The sequence below is a fragment of the Cucurbita pepo genome, chromosome 6, assembly GCF_057944985.1.
Source record: "Cucurbita pepo subsp. pepo isolate OVF chromosome 6, ASM5794498v1, whole genome shotgun sequence".
Lineage (NCBI taxonomy): Eukaryota > Viridiplantae > Streptophyta > Magnoliopsida > Cucurbitales > Cucurbitaceae > Cucurbita > Cucurbita pepo.
The window spans coordinates 193956-212602 of record NC_141803.1 but is presented as its reverse complement, the minus strand read 5'-3'; the positions used below and the strand labels follow the sequence as shown (position 1 = coordinate 212602).

Sequence of the window (18647 nt, the reverse complement as noted above, 5' to 3'; positions counted from 1 at the left end):
GATATTTGTTAATACGGGCTTTACTTTGGGCTTTTTTATTGGGCTTTGTTTTCAAGGCCGAGATTTGTTAATACGGGCTTTACTTTGGGCTTCTATTGGGCTTTATTTTAAATGCCGAAATCTTATAAGACGGGCCTTCGGAGATGCTCTTTGCCGTGGGGTGGCGGGAGTCGCACCGCCAACGAATATTAGGGAAGAAAACACAAAGAGGCGGAGAGACGGGGAAGGGCAAAAAATAATATAATGACGTGGACCAATGAAATAGGAGTGCGGAGATTATTGAGGTGGCAATAAATTTAGAATCCCGCCTAAATCCCTGCTTTCATTTCCTGGGCAATTGAATTTCCAATTTGCCCTTCTCAGGGGCATAATTATCCCTTTTTACTCTCAAAACTCTCTCGACCCTCGTATCCCTTCTCTCCTTCTATCTCAAACGCAGGTCCGCTTCTTCCTCCCTCTTCAAACCCTAAACCTAACCTATCCTCCCTCCGGAGCTCTCTTCCTTCGGTACGTTACATTGATCTCCTTCGATTTCTCACGTAATTTCACGTCTTTTGTTTGTTTCCTCTCGAGATTTTTGCTGATCCGATCGTATACTGCAGGATTCGAAATGAAAGGCGGAAAATCGAAGTCGGAGTCGAAGAAAGCAGACACCAAGTAAGTTTTTTTTTTCTTCCTCCGTGCTTTTTCTGTCGTATATGTTTATGTTTTAGTTTTGATCGGCCCTAGATCTATGAAGCCTCATTGTTGTGAATTACCTGTCCCCAAGCTAGGCGTTGACCTCTTTCTTTCTGATTGATCGTTGTCTATGGTTTCCCCCCCCCCCCCCCCCCCCCCCCCCAAAAAAAATATTGTAGGCTTGCAGTGAAGAAAGGTGCAGCCAACGCGGGCAAAAAAGGAAGTAAGAAGGCAGCGAAAGATCCTAACAAGCCCAAGAGGCCCGCCAGTGCCTTCTTCGTTTTTATGTAATTTTTTAATCTTTTAATTTACTTTTCGAATTCTGAATTATTCTGCATATATTCAATTTATTTGATTTTCATGGTTGTGAAGTTTAAAAAAAAAAATGTCAACAAGGACAGATTAACGATGAACCTGATTTCCACGATTTTTTATTGGGGTATCCAACATTTGTAGCTAACGATATTCAAGTTCGTCTCAAATACCTTACGGAAACATAAGCGAATGTTAAAACAGCTTGGCTCTCTACAAAAGAGATTCCTTTGATTTGTTGTGTCTATTTGCTTTAGAACCCTTTTTTTTTTTTTGCAGTTGTTTTCTTCCTGTAAATCGTCGAGTACGTATATAATCATTGTGTTGTCATGTTGTTGCATTTTTTGATAATTAAAGGGAAGAGTTCAGGAAGAAGTTCAATGAGGAGAATCCGAATAACAAAGCAGTGTCTGCTGTAAGCTATTTAGCTTTCTAATAGTCGCTCTGTTAGTTTTTGACTCCATTCCAACTTTTATGGTTCTTTGTTGAAATGATCGATGATACCTACAAATGATGCAATCAGGTTGGTAAGGCTGCTGGACAGAAATGGAAATCGATGTCAGAAGCTGTACGTGATAGCTATCTTAGTATTTCTTATACTTCTCCTGGTATTATAAACTCTGTCTGAATTACTGTTTATAATATCAGGATAAAGCACCTTACGTTGCCAAGGCTGACAAGAGGAAGGTTGAATATGAAAAAGTTATGAAGGCCTATAACAAGAAACAGGTATATCCTCTTGTTAAAGCTTATGAAGCATTTATATTTCCGCACTGTCTTTCTTATTTGAATTGAATTCACTCCCCTTGTGAGTTTCAGGCCAGTGGAGCCAATGCTGCAGAAGAAGATGAATCTGAGAAATCAGTGTCTGAGGTGAATGATGATGAGGAAGGAGATGAGGGCAGCGAAGAGGTAATCTTTTTTATGGAGTTTATTTAAATTTGACATTATAGTGGTAATGTTTGAGCCCTAAATTCATTTTATTTTATTTTTCTTTATTTTTACAGGAGGACGATGACGAGTGATAAAGATGTAGATGATAGCAACGTCATTTAGGCTCTCAGTGTACTTGATCTTTCCATAATAATGGTGTGATCATTTCCTGTTAATTTGTTTTGTTATATCATGAAAATATTTTAGTATCTCCCTGTTATTTTGTTTGTGCATTCAGTAACGGAAGGTTGTATTGGGAGATCATCTGTCTTGTACCTTACAATGTTAGTTATCCAATCCAACTATCTTTTTTTTCCCTTATATTTCACTGAGATAGCAAGAACACTCCTCTTCACACCATGTGATAAGATGAAGATTCAATCCAATCCACCCACTAAATCTATATTACAGTGAACAGACAATCTCTGAATTCCTGTTGGCCACCCTTAAACAGAGATCTCTCTTTAAATAAACCCAGTGCTTGTATTTTCATATCCATTTAGTCGTGTGCTGGTTATGGTTATTTGTAGGCCAAAAGCTTTTCAAGTGAACTCTGGATGGCCATGAAGGTGGGTTCGTAATAGGGTCTGGGTCTTTACCCCTTCAGGTTGTTTAATGTTTGATTAGGGTAGGGGTGTTTAATGCTTGTTTGGACAACAATGGGATTAGGGGTGTTTAATGCTTGTTTGGACAACAATGGGATTAGGGGTGTTTAATGCTTGTTTGGACAACAATGGGCATAGGGTTGACCTTGTGCCCAAGTAAGAACTCCATCCCAAGTACCATGCCTTCACGGCTTCTAAAAGTTTAGTGCTATCTGACCGATGGCTCTTTGGGAGTCCCTATTTAAGCAAGCTATTTCCACACTTAAAAGCCTCTAGCTTTCTAGCTTTGGTGGCTCTCTTTTTCATTTTACATCGTATACATCAATTCTTAGATGTGGATCTCATTTAAGTGGCTCGCCATCACATCACTCATGTTGATCTTGGCACATAGCTTTTTCATGTGGTCATCCAAGAACCAAATATTGTTAGGAACCTCTTGAAGATACTGCATTTGATCTTTAATGTCAACTAGTCACTTGATGTGGGACTGACTTAATTGTTTTATTGTGGTCTTGTTTATTGAATTGTTTTCGGGAGACAACTTGGCTATGATACCAATGTTTTGAAACAATTCAAGTCTATCCCATCCCAGTAGTTGTGATTGTGCTAAAAATTACAAGCTAATACAACAAAAAAAGTAATAAAAAAAAATACAACATATATATACGAGGAGGGCGATGACAATATTCCCCTCTCTAACTTTTATATGATATTATTTTCATTTAAGAGAGTGACTGATATTATTTTCATTTAAGAGATGAAGTCACTCTGAATCATAGGTTTAGCTACATTTTTTTTTTCTTTAGAGTATGGCACCTATCTAACACCTATCTAACTGATTAGAATGATGGATTTTAACATATTATGTGATACACCAAAACTCTACCAATAGATTAAGAGGTTGAAAGCTAAAGAGAGAATAGACATAATATATTAGATCAACGAGAAGCCGAATGGTGGAAAACTTACAAGTTATCATCAAACCATCATCTTGTTTCAAACAAACATCGGAAAGCATGACCAAATGGCTCTCAATGCATTTCAAGAAAAGGATAGTCAGTGTAGCCAATTACAGGGTCATGAGTGTAGAAAGTACTACGATCGTACTTGTTAAGGGCAGCACCAAGTTCAAATCTTTTAGGCAAATCTGGGTTCGCCAAAAACAACCTCCCAAAAGCAACAAGATCAGCACCGCCATTTCTAATCACTTTCTCTCCCTCCTCCTTGTCGTATCCGCCAGCCACAATGAACGTTCCTTTAAACGCCTTTCTTATCGCCAACAAACTTCTTCCTTCACCCTCCCTTTTCTCAAACTGAGTTACCATCCTCGGCTCGATCATGTGGCAATACAATATCCCATATCTGTTCAAGGATTTGCACATGAACTCGCCTAGAGTTTCGGGATCAGAGTCGCCGCAGTCATTGTAATTGGCGAATGGCGATAGCCGAATTCCGACTCGGTGCCCGCCGATCTCTTCACTCACAGCTTTCACTACTTCCAGAGCAAATCTGCAGCGGTTTTCTAAACTTCCTCCATATTCATCATCCCTTCTGTCGTTCACTTGGTCTTTGAGAAACTGATCGATTAAGTACCCATTGCCGCCGTGAATCTCAACTCCGTCGAAACCTGGTTCGTTTTGATTAATGATCAGAGTTTCCGTGTGGGATTTGGATAATTTCAATTGGGTCGTTTTCTTGTTCTTATAATCATTAATAATAAGGTAGTATAGATCAAATTGTCTTCTTACCAGCTTCCATGGCATTTCTGGCTGCAACCCTGTAATCGTTGACCACTTGAGTAATCCCCTCCGCCGTTAGTGGCTGAGGAGGGGGATATTCCGGTACTGTGCTTCCGCATATATCTTTCTCAGTCGCTGGTGGCTTGTCCGTACACGATATTGGAGGATCACCATTTGGCTGAAAAGCTATGACACAGCCGAGAGAGAGTTAAAGAAGGGTCCTTTCGATGATAACCTTTTACTTGAACCAGAGTTTGTACCGAATTTAGAGTCAAGAATCCGAGGCTTACAACGATAGGAAACTCTTCCAGCATGCCACAGCTGACAGAAGAAGATGCCACCTTTGTCATGAACAGCCTTCACTATTGGCTTCCAAGCTTCCACATGCTCTGTCCTCCAAATTCCAGGAGTGTTTGGGTACCTTCAAACATATACATTCAATTCAATTGGCAGAGTAAAGAAAAGCCCCCCAAGGAAGAAGAAGTTAAATTAGGTACCCTTGAGCAGTTTCAGAGATTCCAGAGGCTTCTCCGATCAAGAAACCGCCCATGGTCGCCCTCTGAGAATAGTACAGTGCGGCGTGCGGTTGAGCCGTGAAATTGTAAGACCTTAACCTCGAGAGTGGGGCCAACACAATCCTGAAAAAACAAAATGAGAAGTCTAAATTCAAGGCCAAGAACATTCATGATGTTTTGGAACAGCATACTGACCTGTGGGAAAGAGAGAAGCGTCCCATGTCGTAGGGAGACAGAAGGGTCGGCGGCTGCTGAACTTGGCTGCCGCCGTCGGATCGGAGTTCGGGGGTTGCCGGGAACGAATTAGTTTGTAAAGAAGTCATATTGGTATCATGTGGCCTCCAACGTGGGTAACTAATGAGTGTTGTTTATTTGTAGGAATGGAGATAAGTTATTTTAGGAACGTGGCCCAAACTAATAGATGCCACCAACACTCCATTAGCCATATTGACTAGAAGCCTGGAAGATTCCCAACTTTTTGAATGAATAGCGTACACCAAAAAACTTCTTTAATAAATTGAGAATTAGAAGATTAGTTCCACGACTGATGATTTTTTTTATTTATATATATATATATATATATATATGAACTGCAAGAAAGAAGTAAGAAGAAAAGAAAAAAAGAAAACCAAGATATTCAAAATCAAAATTACAATATTGTCCTTGTTCGACTTTCCTCTTAACATTTTAAAACCAATTTTGAAATACAAATCCACTGGAACATCAGATAAAAGTCCGTGGGGCAGGCCTACCATCAACTGACGAGAGAAGGAGAGGGCCTAATGGTCATTTAACAAATTAATTTGGTCACCACTCACATCCCCACCCTTTAAATATGGCATTATTTAATTAATTTATCAAAAAATATAATAAGACGAAGAAAATTCCTTTGATTACGTTTCCAGAAAAGGTTAAATTTTCAGTCGGCGAAGCCATTGGTTCGTGGATTCCACGCGCTTCACCTGCGAGTAGAGGGCGGTTAATATTAAAGAGACATTGCCGTCGTGGCAAAGCAAAGAAAAGATGAAGAACAAACCGAGATTTCCTTCGGAAGACCCGCCGCGACCCGCGGAATTAGTGATAGAGTGCGCGTCCGACGTGGCATTTTTTTTTTTTTTTTTTTTTCTTTTCCGTTTTGTAAGGTCCTATCCAGTTCTTCTGTGCTGCTTCCAATTGAGTGCTTTCCCCCCTTTTTGCTTTGCTTTAAGTTAAGAGGATAAATGGAAATGGAAATGGCCAAATGAGACGGAGAACAACGCACCCAGAAGTTGCAGAAGAAGAGAATGATGGAGTGGCAGAATCAGCAGCAGCAACAGAACCAAACTGAGCAATTGCAAATGCAAATGCAGGTGGAGCAATTGAGCAACGCCGCCGATGGAGTTGGTGGCCTCTACGTCAAGGTGATGACCGATGAGCAAATGGAGCTCCTAAGGCAGCAGATCTCTGTCTATGCTTCCATCTGTGACCAACTTGTCGAGATGCATAAGGCAATCACCGCCCAGCAGGACCTTGCCGGTCTCTCTCTTTTTCTCTCTCTTTTCTTATCTTCCTGCATTACTCTTCTTATTCATTCTCTGTTTCTTCTCCATTCGTTTGGACCTACAAAACCAGTTCTTTCTGTTAGATCCACTTGTTGTAGTTGTAGAGTAAGAATAAGTCTGGGTTTGAGAAACTATCCTCCTCTGTTCTGTTCTGTTGGTTGATTAAACTTTAATATTACCTGTTCTGTTAAGATGCTGCAAACGAGAACTGTAAGATTAAGCGTGGCCTTGCTGTTCGTTTCATCATCAGAACCATCTGCTTGTGTTTCCTGTTTTTGATCCCTTTGATGCTCCAACATGACTGGAGAAATAGACTCTTTAGGAAAATAACTTTGCTCCTTGACAACTTCAATGTTTTCTGGTTTTCAGGAATGAGGCTTGGGAATCTTTACTGTGATCCAATAATGGCTTGTGCTGCTGGTCACAAGATAACTGCTAGGCAGCGGTGGACGCCCACACCTGTGCAGCTTCAAATTCTTGAGCGGATTTTTGATGAGGGCAATGGGACCCCAAGCAAGCAGAAGATCAAGGATATAACTCTACAGCTGATACAATATGGTCAAATTTCAGAAGCAAACGTTTATAATTGGTTTCAAAACAGGAGGGCTCGTTCAAAAAGAAAGCAAGCAAATTCAGTACCAAATAATGCAGACTCAGAACCAGAGACCGAAGTTGATTCTCCAAAGGAGAAAAAGACTAAACCAGAAACCTTCCAAGCTTATGAACATTTTGTTCCGAAGTTGAGCAACGTGTATTCTCAGAGATCTGAATTAGGTGCTGAAATCCTTTCCTTTGACACACAAACGAATAAAGGGGAGCCCATGTTTCAATCTTTTGGATCTGGTCATATCAGTCAGATGACCCCAACACAGAATCATAGTATGTCACTCTGTCTTTCCTAATGTTCTACATTTGAGCATTTCTCAAATTTTCTTCATCCAAGCATTTCGTAATGCAGCAATTATATATTTGAGCATGCCGAATCAAACATGAAGATATGCATATTTGAGTGCCCCCTCATTTCTGAATAACTTGCTACTTTCTAATTCAATTTGTCAATGTGCAGGAAATAATATGTCAAATGAAAAAATGAACGTACCGGACTACTCTCCTTGTGAAGGATATCACTTGGTTGAGTGATGCCTCCGACATTCCGCAGATCTGCTAGACTGCTTGCACCGAAGCTCATCCTAGAGGAATGTTCGAACCACAACTGACATAGTAAATATTACACTGCATGTAAAAGGAAATCAAATTTTGAAGATGCCTGTGAGGCAATTTATATACGTGGATATGAATGATATAGCTTACAGTACTGAACGAAACCAATTTTTGAAGGATTTTACGTTACTTGGTATAAATTGTGTATTCCTGCAATTTTAGTTATTTGCTTGATTGAGCACGAATGATGATTAATTTTGTACCTGATTCGTAACGGACTGTCAACTCATCTAGTTCCTGCAGGTCATTATATGCAAAATGGTAAAATCATAACCATTAAACTAATGATAGAAATCGACCCACTTGTATTTTAGTCATCTCCCTGAGAAGACTCCAAGAAATGCAAATGATGCTGTAAAACTCAAATAGATCTAAAGTTCTGCTGATGAATTAACTAGCCAAATGGCTAGAAAATAGTTCATGATGCAACTTCATCCAAAATCCTGATCAATATTCACGGAAAAAGTTTTTTATTTCCCCCTTGAACTAAAATGATCATACACGAGATCCTGAAGTTATACCCGTAACACTAAGTTCACTAAATTTCCAATTTGAGTGCAACCATACCTTCAACAGGCCACGGAAGTTTTCTAACACTATAGATAGTTGGGGATCTACAATGCCATCCTATCTCTAAGACAGCATGACAGTGTCACAAAACAATCATGCAATATACAGAGGACTTTACAACCCGGAAATAAATGATCGAGATAGATATGCAGTAAACTTTACAATTGTAGTGTAGATGAACATAGATTAAGAGGTTCTTTCTCCAGACACACTGACACTTCCACGTTAGCTGCATTCCTTGAATGGTGAATTTGACCAATCAAAATGGCCCAGATCTCCCATTGTACCCCTAGGTACACAAGCAGACAATTTTATTGGTTTCGACTGCAACACTGGTTAAATTAGGCCAAGCAGAACAACTAATCTTCGTGAATATTTCTATGAAGTTTCCTTCCGTCTGACTTTCAATTTTGTAGACCTCCATCCTCCTGAGGTTAGCGGCCCAGAGGAGTACGAAAAATTTTCAATGGGTTCCATGACGGCCGACTTATTCTTGGCTGAGCTACTAACAGGTAATATTTCCTGCAATAGAAGGAACGAGCCATCATACTGATTTCAATTCATGCTACAGTAACTGGTTAATTAAGTTTCATTTCTCATCAAATTCTCCTCTACCAAGTTTACTTTTCCCTATTCGTATATGAAGGTGCCTTCGTATGATAAATTAAATCACAATCTACCTTGTTTACTGAAGCCTTCTCTGTATTTGCTTTTAGGTCTTGGATCTCCAAACGCTCCAGGTAAAACATCACCTGCAAAATGATGGACAAAGAGAAATGAAATTTAAAAAAAAAAAAAAAATGTGGACAAAATTATCACAATAAAGCTCGAGATGTTGAACTACAAAAAATCCATATGCATCTCATGAAATTTTAGAAAAATTGAATTACACGTACCTTATCAAGTAACTGAATATTTGATGCATCAGTTGCCATGATCTGTACACCAATGCAGTTGTCAGTGCAACAGAAGGGGCAAAAGACAGAATTGAATACACAACCATCCTCCTCACTCCAGATACCACGTCCTGAACCTTTTGAAGACCTAACTAGGAGCCTCTGGTTAACAAATAAGATGTCTGTCATAACAACCGGTATATTTGTTGGCAAATTAGCATTTTGAGGTTTTAAGCTTTCCTTATATGTCGATATTAAGTGTGTTTTTGATGATACTGTAAATGAGCACGATAGATATAAATGGTTCTCCGGACGACCCAGTGGGTTTCTACAAAGTGCACAAGATAGATGCAACTTTTTGTCCATTGGAAGGCCAGCAGACAGACAAACAGGAAGGGTGTCATTTAGATTGAGCACTTGGGGAACATTTGAACTCTTAGACTTCCCTTCTGTGAGAACAATCTCATAACTAGTATCTTTTGGGCTATTTAAACTTCCGCTAATTATTGAGCTTTTGTCCAAGCTGTTGCATTTGGGGTTTTTGGTTTTGGGATCAGCAACAAACTCTTCTTGAGCAAGTTTGGTAATAGTTAAACCCATAGACTTCCTCCTTTTCTGGGTATGAGAATTTACACTCATATCCAAAGACTCTGTTTCTCGTGCAAAGCTGTAGGCATTTGCAGCAACATTTCTTTCAGGAGTATGTAGCATTGAAGTTTCGGATGTAAGAGGAGATCTTGTTGATTTCGTAAAACATAAAGAATGGTTAGAGAATTGATCGGGAAACTCAGAGTAGGCCTCAATTATGGTTGAAGTCGATCGCTCATCTTTGGAGTCTCCCGGACTAGGGATGCCTCCAACATCAACACAAGGAGTCTCCTGCGCAATTGGTGAATCTGGAACTTGAAGGTCGGTTGCCATAGATAGAAACTCATGGTTCCTGCAAAAACCAGTGGTTCAAGACCATTGCAAATGAAAAATACATATTGATTGCTGTGTAGGGAGATAATAAGAACATCAAATTTATAGAGGTATTAACTGATCATCTGCCTGATTACAGTTCCTGTACAAACGTTCTTAGTTATACAAATTATATACCAACATGGAAAAGCTAATAAATTCTCATTTCTTCGTAGGTAATGCCATAAAAGATATAAGCAAGGGAATCCATATTTACCTCGTATCTGTTTCAACACTGCACTCCAGATCAATTATACAGTTTTTAGGATCCTCATGAACCTGAGAGAAGCTTGAGCGTCAAAATCACATTGAGATTTCAATTATAAAAAAAACAGGTATCATACGTCATTATTGTAGTACTAACTTTCTGCCCACAATAGGTTTTGTCAAATTTCTCTATCTTCTTTCTTCTAAAACTACCAGGGTCTGTAAGAGTAATGTGCTCCTCATTCTCAAATTTCTGCAAGTCACTTTCTGTATTCTTGCTAATGCGCTCCTAAAGTGAAGACAACAATAATGTACTATGGTTCATCAGCTGACCAAAGTATGAAAAGGAAGAAAATAGCACAGAAGAAGCATGGGAAATATGTTCGACCTTAATGTCGCTGAAAAAGGATTTTAGGCCCTCCATAGACTGTTCGAAGTTATCAAATTGTTTAATGGATTTTCTTAGCCACTTTGAAATGTATGCCCTGTTCCTCTCTTCCTGAAAACGCTCATCTGTTTGACCAAAAAAGGAAAATGTGAAAAGCTATGGGAGATTTGAGTATTAAATAAGCTTATGTGTCTGCCAAAGAATTACTTCAAGAATGACAAGAAAACTTTAGATTTATAAATATGAGTATATAGCAAAAACAATATCGAAACCATAAAACTAGCTAAAATGTTACAGCCAAGGAATGGCAGCTTCCATGCAAGTTTTGAAGGACTTCTGTTCTAGTTAAATATGTGGATTTCTTCCTCTACCCCGCACAAACAACCATATATGCATACATACAAAATTAGTGACCAGAGAATCTCATATTATTTAGAGGCAATGGACAAGTGAAATTAAAGCAATTACCTAATAGGACAATGGCACCATAGTCAAACTTGTGTCGAATACAGCGTCCTACAGAAAGAAATTGTTACAAAATATAAAAAGGTTATTTGCATGATGCCACTCCACATATGCACATGAGAATGATAAGTAATGAGAACAGCTACAAGGCATACCTGCAGCTTGATTTAAAGCTCGGAAGGCCTGTTGACAATACCACTCATTTCCACTTAAAAGGTTTTTGGATAGTTTATATGTGTCATTGAACTTTTTCTTTAATGAAACTTGAATATCATTTCTGGAAGGAATTATAAATAAATAATCAGAATATAACATTATATACTATTTTCCAAAAGTAAAGGAAGGATGAAGTTCTTACATATTTGGAAATGGAATACCAACTATTATCTGAATATGTTAGTTAAGACCTTCTATGAATAAATACATAAAAAGAAAACATTCAACTTGACAGACACCGACTTTATGATTTATAGCTATAAGTCCAATTCATTCATTAATATGACAATGGACATAAGGCACTCCCAAACACAAGGAAAGAAGATGTTGTTTAAAAGAAGAAAGGATACAACCACTCTAGCATTATCATCAGAAAAGTCTATTCCTTCTGAAACCTGCACACAACAAGGCAATTTAGGATACGCAAAATAAACTTCTCAAAGAGAACTTTCAAGGGAAAGTTCCATCATAAAATCATCTTACTGGATTCTTTTTTAATAAAAACTTGTTGGATCATTAAATGTCATAGTTTTCTTTCCAGAACCAGCAACTTCCACCTATTGGATCATTATTGAATGAAGTTCTTACATATTTCTTAATAAAGGGAAAAGAAAAGAAAACACATGAGGCACGCCAAGCTATACGCCTCAACTAGAGTGCCTTGCCTCATGCCTCTTGGCATCCTCAACAAGAACTGGACATGCCATGTAAATCAATGTTTCTTCCTCTCCTCGCCTCAAATCTGTGATTTGGAGTCTATCATAGAGTAAGGTTAATGGTTTGGGCTAGCAGCTCACGATGCCTTAACATGGAAAAGTCCCCTAAATGAATAAATGCCTACAATGCTACAACTAATAATCAATATCACTGAAGCTCATGTCCATTCAACCAAATAGTGGACTGCTATAAAAAAGTATGATGCGGCAACTCTTAGCTCAGATACATGATACATAGCAGGGTTTAAAGCAAACTTCAGAGCTTGGTGAAACTTGAAAAGAAGATGATATGTGGAGGCGTGACAGAAATATTAGGAACGGAAATCTAGTCTGGATCTCTAATGCTACCATCATATCAAATTGTATAAATATGACATTTGGAGAAATTTTAGGCTGCCTTATTAAATTAAGAGATTCTAGGTATTTAATACTATTTCCGTTTACTACAGCCTCTAAAAAAACAATATTACAGTTTACCATCATGCGCAAAAGAAGCATCAAAGTTGAAATTTCCATCAGCTATATCAGTTTAGGCAACAGCATGTCAAAAATTTATTGAAATTACTAATGCTAATAGGAAATCACGGGTGTTTATCTTTCAAACTGGAAACTGTATATCAACATTCATGGTTGTTTTGGGTCATAGTGTTACAATAAAGCATGGTGTTGCCGTAAAGAAACAAGGAAAGTAATTGAATTTTAAGTAATCAAATGGAACGCACCTTTCCTCGAAAAACTGCAAAGAGTGCTGCACCTTCCTTGGGATTTTCACAGCCAATCACATATGGGTGATTGGGTTTAACCTTCTTACCTCGCCTCTTCTTCTCGACTACGAAGTTATCACCAAGACGTATGGTATCATAATATCCTTTCAAAATGGAATCAAAATCCTCTTGAGTTCCTCCCCTTGGCTCTATATGAAACAATTGAAATCATTCTTAACGCAACACGCAAAAAGAAAAAAGAAAATATAGGCATGCAAGCAATGTAAAATAATTCAACTCATCTTAAATAAAAAAAAAACAAAAAAAAAAAAAACTATATACCAACAGAGAGAATATAAACTAGCCTTACCAACAAATAGGGACTTCCTTGCATTCAGTCGAGACCATTGACCAGTTTCAGACCAACGATTTTGGAGTTTCTCCATCAGCTTATAACTAGGGAAGAACACTAGACAGCCACCATGAACGATAAAAAATATCTCCTCCAGAGATTTTCCTAGGGCATCCTTTAAGAAAACAACTAGTATAAGACCAGAAAATCCTATAATAAGTTTAGAGCAATCATGAAATTCCAAAAATACCTGGAATGCATATCCATCGGCTGTTTTATAACTTCCATTGAGTGGATAGTTTCCTGGACCACTTGATATAATAGCTGGCCACACCTGCAGTACAGTTATCGATAGGTCAAAATTTAACAGTTGCAGGAATCGACAAACCAGAAAATAGGAAAAGTCCATTTGAACCTGTGATTCCACGTCAATTACATGAGGAGCTTCCAGTGAAGTTCCAAACTGAACTCCAAGTTCAGATGAGAAGGAATTCATAGGTGACAGGGTCCTAATTGAGTGAAATCAGAAATGATTAGATTGTTGAAATGCCTTCTTAGGCACCATATATACAATATGTCCCACAAAATGAAGATGTAGGGAAAAGAGCAAGCACTTTAAAGAAGCATCTCAATTTCCATACTGGAAACTCAGTATGATGTCTAGAAATGTGCTAAATGACTGACTTATAATCAACCTATAAACTCTGATCAATGAGAAACTCCAAGTCTTTTTCTTACAGAAGAAAGGAGGATATGTTAAAATTCAATTAACATGGCTGAAAAGCATAGTTGTTTAAGCCTCGCTTGAAGGTGTTTTATGGTTTTCAGAAACTATTTAATACATCACATTCCACTTTTCAAGTCTTAGATGCTCACCCAGATGTCAAGATAACTGATAAGGAAAGATCGCCAATGTCTCTAAATACAACAGCTGGATTCAAGCACCACAAACTGAAAGTATGCGTCCAGTCAACATGAACATTTCCTGAAATGAAAAGTAAATAAATAAATTTACATTAATAAATAAATAAATAAAACCTATTTCAACAGAAACAAAAAGGAACAGTTAAATTTCTAATTGTCAAGATAAGTTCAGTGAATTTTTTCTCCACTTGATAAGCCTAAACTAGAAAGTCAGTTCTGGATAACATCAGACAAACTTCTCTCATTTTCCCTCAAGTGATTAAAAGTCAACTTTCTGCATTATTATTACATTATAAAGTCAATACTCAAGTTAATTGCATCATCACCATTATATAAAGATTGGAAAGAATGCATTTCTCTTCGATGTCTTCAGACAACAATGAAGACTCGGGAACAGGAGTCTCAACTTAGTGACAACTAAAATACCGAATCACAAATGATTTGCTTCTCGATGGAGAAAAGAAAAACAGATAGAATCAAACAACTTGGAGTTCAGTTTATTAATTCCATACTTCCAAGCATTTATCGTGACATGTATCTTTCTGATCCTATATCATTTCCTTTTGAGTTTGTCGTGGTGCCAGCTTGTGTGTGCCCACACTTTCACCAAAGCATCAGGCTAAAGTTCTTGCCTTGATGCAATTAATGCTTTATTTTGGGAACTTCAGATGAAACCTTATCATACAATTGATGATATTTAAATATGGACTTCTATGATCAATTGCACATTGTGAGGTTATTTTTTTGGCTTCTTTATAGTGTGCTGTCTTTTAGTAATTGTTGCACCTATACTCCTTTTATACATACATACATACATACACACAAGCGCATATATATTCTATCAAAGCCTTCATAAAAGCTTGATCAGCTCCTGGAGGATGGGTTTTCTCCTTTTTGTATTTATAGATCGATGGAAGTTTGTTTCTTATAACTAAAAAGGGTATCAAGAACTGTAATCATTGACTGAAAAATCTTGCAGGCAGTGTATCAAAAAGAAGACTAAGCAACTGATTACCAGGATCTCTTTTAACATGGCGTTGTAATGCAAGCTGGTAATCAGACATGTGGCAACCATTTCTTGAGAAAAAATATGTCAGTGAAGAGAATAACCCTGCATTGTATAAATTAGAAATATTCAATATTGATAGTTTGACATAAAAATGAAGCAAAGGCTGTACCCTGTAGCCTCTTACCTTCCAGCGTTATCACTGACAGGCCACTCAAATGTGGAGCATCAGACTCCGTATCTAATCCTGCTTTAATAGCCTTAAACAAGCATATGGTAAAACTTTGAGATAATAAGAGCAAAATGAAATGTCCCCCCAATTACTGAAAGGACCCAAAAAGACCAGGATACCTTAGTTGCACATTCAAGCAAAATGGGGAAGCATTGTTGAGTTATATTAGCTTCTTGGAGTTCCCTTAGAGCATGATTGCCAGTCCAACTACAACATTCATGAACGTAGAAATAGGATGTCTCATAGATAGATATTGTCAAACTGATATAAACTACTAGAGAGATCAAATCCACCATTTATAGGAGAAAATAAGCAAAACGTGCATATTTATTGAAAGTCTTGAAGTGTAAAAAGAAACACGTTTAATCTGGAATTTATACCCAAAATGCATAAAACACTCTAGCTACATCAAGAAAAACATTATAAATTTAATTCTTCCTTGAATCAAGCAATCTAAAAAGAGACAAAGTGAACTATATGATATTGCGTTTCATTACACCAAAACACAAAGACAAACCATATGCAACTGAGAAATCAAATGTTACAGCAAAACCGGTAAAATTTTCTTTCATAACTCACCAGGTGACATAATGCTGAAACTCGCGCTTCTGCAGTGTGGTCTTCCTCTGGTCAATCCAACTTATGAGATCCTAAAAGTTCAGTAGGACTACTAAATCTCAAAAGATCTTTGAAGATAATTACAAATCATTCCGAGGAAGAGTAATTATAACTAATCACCTGTGTCATTTCATACAGTGGCTGGTAAACCAAAGAATCAGTATAACATAGTTGCTCTAACTCCATCTGCAATTCTTTGAAAGATGTGAAAAGCAAGCCATAAGAAACATCTTTCTTAAATCATCAAACAAACTAGTAGAATTTCAATAACCTACTATTTAAAATATCCTCGTCAAGGTCCACACTACCAGCATGACGGGCAATATCCTCTATATTACTGAAAAATGAAAACATATTAAACTAATTAATTGCCAGCATTTGATAGCTATCTCATGGAGTCACCATAATTCCAACCGAGATAAAAGGAAACAGAGAATTTGTTGATGCTAGTACACATACTGGGCTTCATCAAGAATCACAATCGCACCCTTAATATCTACATCCATTGCTCCTCGAATAACTGGATTGACAACATAGCTATATGGGCAAAACACCAGCTGTGCATCGTCTGCCATAGAACGAGCTGCATAGTATGAACAACCTAAAAAGGATAAAGAAATTATCAAGTTAAAGATGTGATGACAACATAAGGCATGTTAAACACCTCAAAACTTAGAGATTAACCTTTTACCACTTCTCCAACTTTCACCAAATCTTCAATGTCATGAACTTCATGACATCCTCCTCTCTGAAGAGTTGGATGACTTTTAACCTTGTTGAAATTTCTGTTTGTTAGAAAAATGAAGTATTACTTATCTTCCTTTGCTGATTGCTTTAATTAAGTAAATTCTGAAAGAACTAAATTAAATTGAGGAAGACAAAGGATAAAGATAACTAACTTAAATTCATAGCATCCTGCATCTTGATCCCTCAATAGTAGTTTGCTGGTATAATTCAACAAATTTTAAAATGAAAAAGAGAACGTCAAATGACTTTATTCAACTGGAAAAAGACTAACAATCAAGAAAAAGGTGCCTTTGGAGAGAAATATGCACCATTGTTCATCTATGTTATCTTTCCCTCGTACATGAGGATTTGTGCAGAAATGTTTCCTAGATGCCTGTGGATAAAAAGGGGGTTAGTAAAAAAACAGCCCAGTTGAACCTACAGAAGACTACCCAGAAATGCATTGCAACTGAACCACGGCTGACAGTAGAGCACAAGGGATTCTTACAGTCAAACCCAGCTTATTAAAATTCTCAAATCTATTCAATGCACAATCTCATAAAAAAAGTTATACACGTACAAAAGAACAGTTACGTGTTGAAGAGGTGACATACCAACACTGCCATAGGCACTCGATAGGAAGTTTTCCTATACTCGCGGATCACTTGTGATATCTGTGAATGTGTCCTCCTTGAATAATAAAACGTATAGCATCAGCATCATGTAAATGAGAAAAACGATTTGAGGTTCACATCCCTTATTTCACATTACAATAGATTGAAACTTACGAGGCATAGTATATGGTTGGGGCTGTTTTTTTCTTCTGGCTTTTGTTGTTTTGCACTGGAAGAGATGACTCCGTATTTACAGACGCTAGAAAACCCAACATATTCCTCAGAAGAAGTTATTGTCCCATTCTTTACAAACAAACAAATAAAAAGTTCTAAAACACACACATACACATACACACACACAAAAACAGGAAAAAAATAATAATAACAATGAAGAAGAACGAAATGCAAATAGTGAAAAATGTGAGCAATGTTTTTCTATTGCTGATCGAGGTCATTCCATCAATAGAAATTTCATTACAAATGACAAAAAACCACATGCAAAACAAAAGCTTGGCAGCATCCCCATTTCACAATAGCTATTTTCAATAATCGTTTGGAATTCGATTTCCGTACTGGATAGTAGAAAAACAACTCTTTTCCAACCTTCGTATTCTTCACTTTTTCTCAACCTCATTCGTCAAGAAAACAAACCAACAGTCCCAGAATCAATTAACCGTCGACGAAAAGAACAGTTCAAGATAATGAACGTGTTTTGTTGCAGGCAGCGCGCAAAGAAAATCTATGTCATCATAAGAATCGCCCTAGCTATATCCTCGCGATATAAGCCTAATGAGCTCGCAAGGTGAACCCAGTTAAACAAGAATAAAAATGTCCATGAACTCGAGCTATTTTTTTCTATGTCACTATCTGACCACTCAATCGAATTCGTGCGTTTAAGGTGTTCGGATGATCAGAGTAAAGACGTTGAAAACTTACTTGACGGCTGCATTTCTGGAATAAATCCACCGCCAAAAGCAAGAGGGTCTGTGGCAGCCTCTGGAGCAGGCTTCGAGTGACAAGAATTAGCATCCTGATTCTTTATCTTATAGTTCTTCTGCCAGGCGAGAGTCGAACACAGAAGTGAAAGTGACTTCCCGGTTCCAGTCGGAGATTCCAGCAATGCATGGCAATGGCCTTCTCTTTGGGCTCGATCAAGGGTGGATATAACTCTACCCATGAATGCGAGCTGCGAACCGTAGGGTCGGTATGGAAATTCCACTTGGATGCCACCAATCGGGTAGACTTTCTTTGTGAGCTGATGAGTCGGATTGGGCTTGTTCGTCCTCCCTTTCGCATATACCATTTTCGCAATGTTGCACGGGTGATCGGGTAGGGATATTCGAACTCCCTGAGAACTATCTAGCTTGGTGAACTACACGATCGAGTTCTGTAATCGGTTCGATTTCGTGGGTTCTTTTCTTTTTTCTAGAAACCATTGGCGAGAAGAGTTAGGGTTTATCGTACTTGAATTTGGCGGGAACTAAAACTTTTTCATCTTGCAATAGCCGG

The 18647-nt window shown here is 37.9% G+C and overlaps 4 protein-coding genes across 4 annotated transcripts; 2 read left to right on the top strand and 2 right to left on the bottom strand.

The window, feature by feature from the left end:
• The first annotated feature begins 333 nt into the window (after positions 1 to 333).
• On the top strand, positions 334 to 2244 carry LOC111797513 (HMG1/2-like protein). Its single transcript, XM_023680530.2, has 8 exons — positions 334 to 507; positions 603 to 657; positions 858 to 965; positions 1348 to 1405; positions 1514 to 1558; positions 1639 to 1719; positions 1810 to 1902; positions 1998 to 2244. The coding sequence occupies exons 2-8, from the start codon at positions 611 to 613 to the stop codon at positions 2013 to 2015; spliced, it is 450 nt and encodes a 149-aa protein (XP_023536298.1). The 5' UTR covers positions 334 to 507; positions 603 to 610; the 3' UTR covers positions 2016 to 2244.
• Positions 2245 to 3437: 1193 nt separating this feature from the next.
• Positions 3438 to 5310, bottom strand: LOC111797509 (putative 12-oxophytodienoate reductase 11). Its single transcript, XM_023680523.2, has 5 exons — positions 4978 to 5310; positions 4765 to 4905; positions 4558 to 4688; positions 4277 to 4453; positions 3438 to 4155 (listed from the first exon to the last, which is right to left on the bottom strand). Exons 1-5 carry the CDS (start codon positions 5103 to 5105, stop codon positions 3560 to 3562), a joined length of 1173 nt encoding a protein of 390 aa, XP_023536291.2. The 5' UTR covers positions 5106 to 5310; the 3' UTR covers positions 3438 to 3559.
• A 613-nt stretch (positions 5311 to 5923) lies between these two features.
• LOC111797511 (WUSCHEL-related homeobox 8) lies at positions 5924 to 7709 on the top strand. Its single transcript, XM_023680527.2, has 3 exons — positions 5924 to 6297; positions 6693 to 7202; positions 7390 to 7709. Exons 1-3 carry the CDS (start codon positions 6066 to 6068, stop codon positions 7461 to 7463), a joined length of 816 nt encoding a protein of 271 aa, XP_023536295.1. The 5' UTR covers positions 5924 to 6065; the 3' UTR covers positions 7464 to 7709.
• Positions 7710 to 7997: 288 nt separating this feature from the next.
• Positions 7998 to 18629, bottom strand: LOC111797508 (RAD3-like DNA-binding helicase protein). The gene is made up of 28 exons (XM_023680522.2): positions 18075 to 18629; positions 17313 to 17397; positions 17139 to 17214; positions 16854 to 16918; positions 16698 to 16742; positions 16483 to 16583; positions 16258 to 16399; positions 16074 to 16135; positions 15919 to 15992; positions 15760 to 15830; positions 15300 to 15387; positions 15136 to 15208; positions 14958 to 15053; positions 13895 to 14003; positions 13434 to 13527; positions 13269 to 13352; positions 13037 to 13193; positions 12685 to 12875; positions 11597 to 11641; positions 11389 to 11417; positions 11186 to 11307; positions 11034 to 11081; positions 10566 to 10690; positions 10335 to 10466; positions 10188 to 10249; positions 9011 to 9950; positions 8795 to 8866; positions 7998 to 8636 (listed from the first exon to the last, which is right to left on the bottom strand). Exons 1-28 carry the CDS (start codon positions 18439 to 18441, stop codon positions 8493 to 8495), a joined length of 3699 nt encoding a protein of 1232 aa, XP_023536290.2. The 5' UTR covers positions 18442 to 18629; the 3' UTR covers positions 7998 to 8492.
• Between the last annotated feature and the right edge of the window lie 18 nt (positions 18630 to 18647).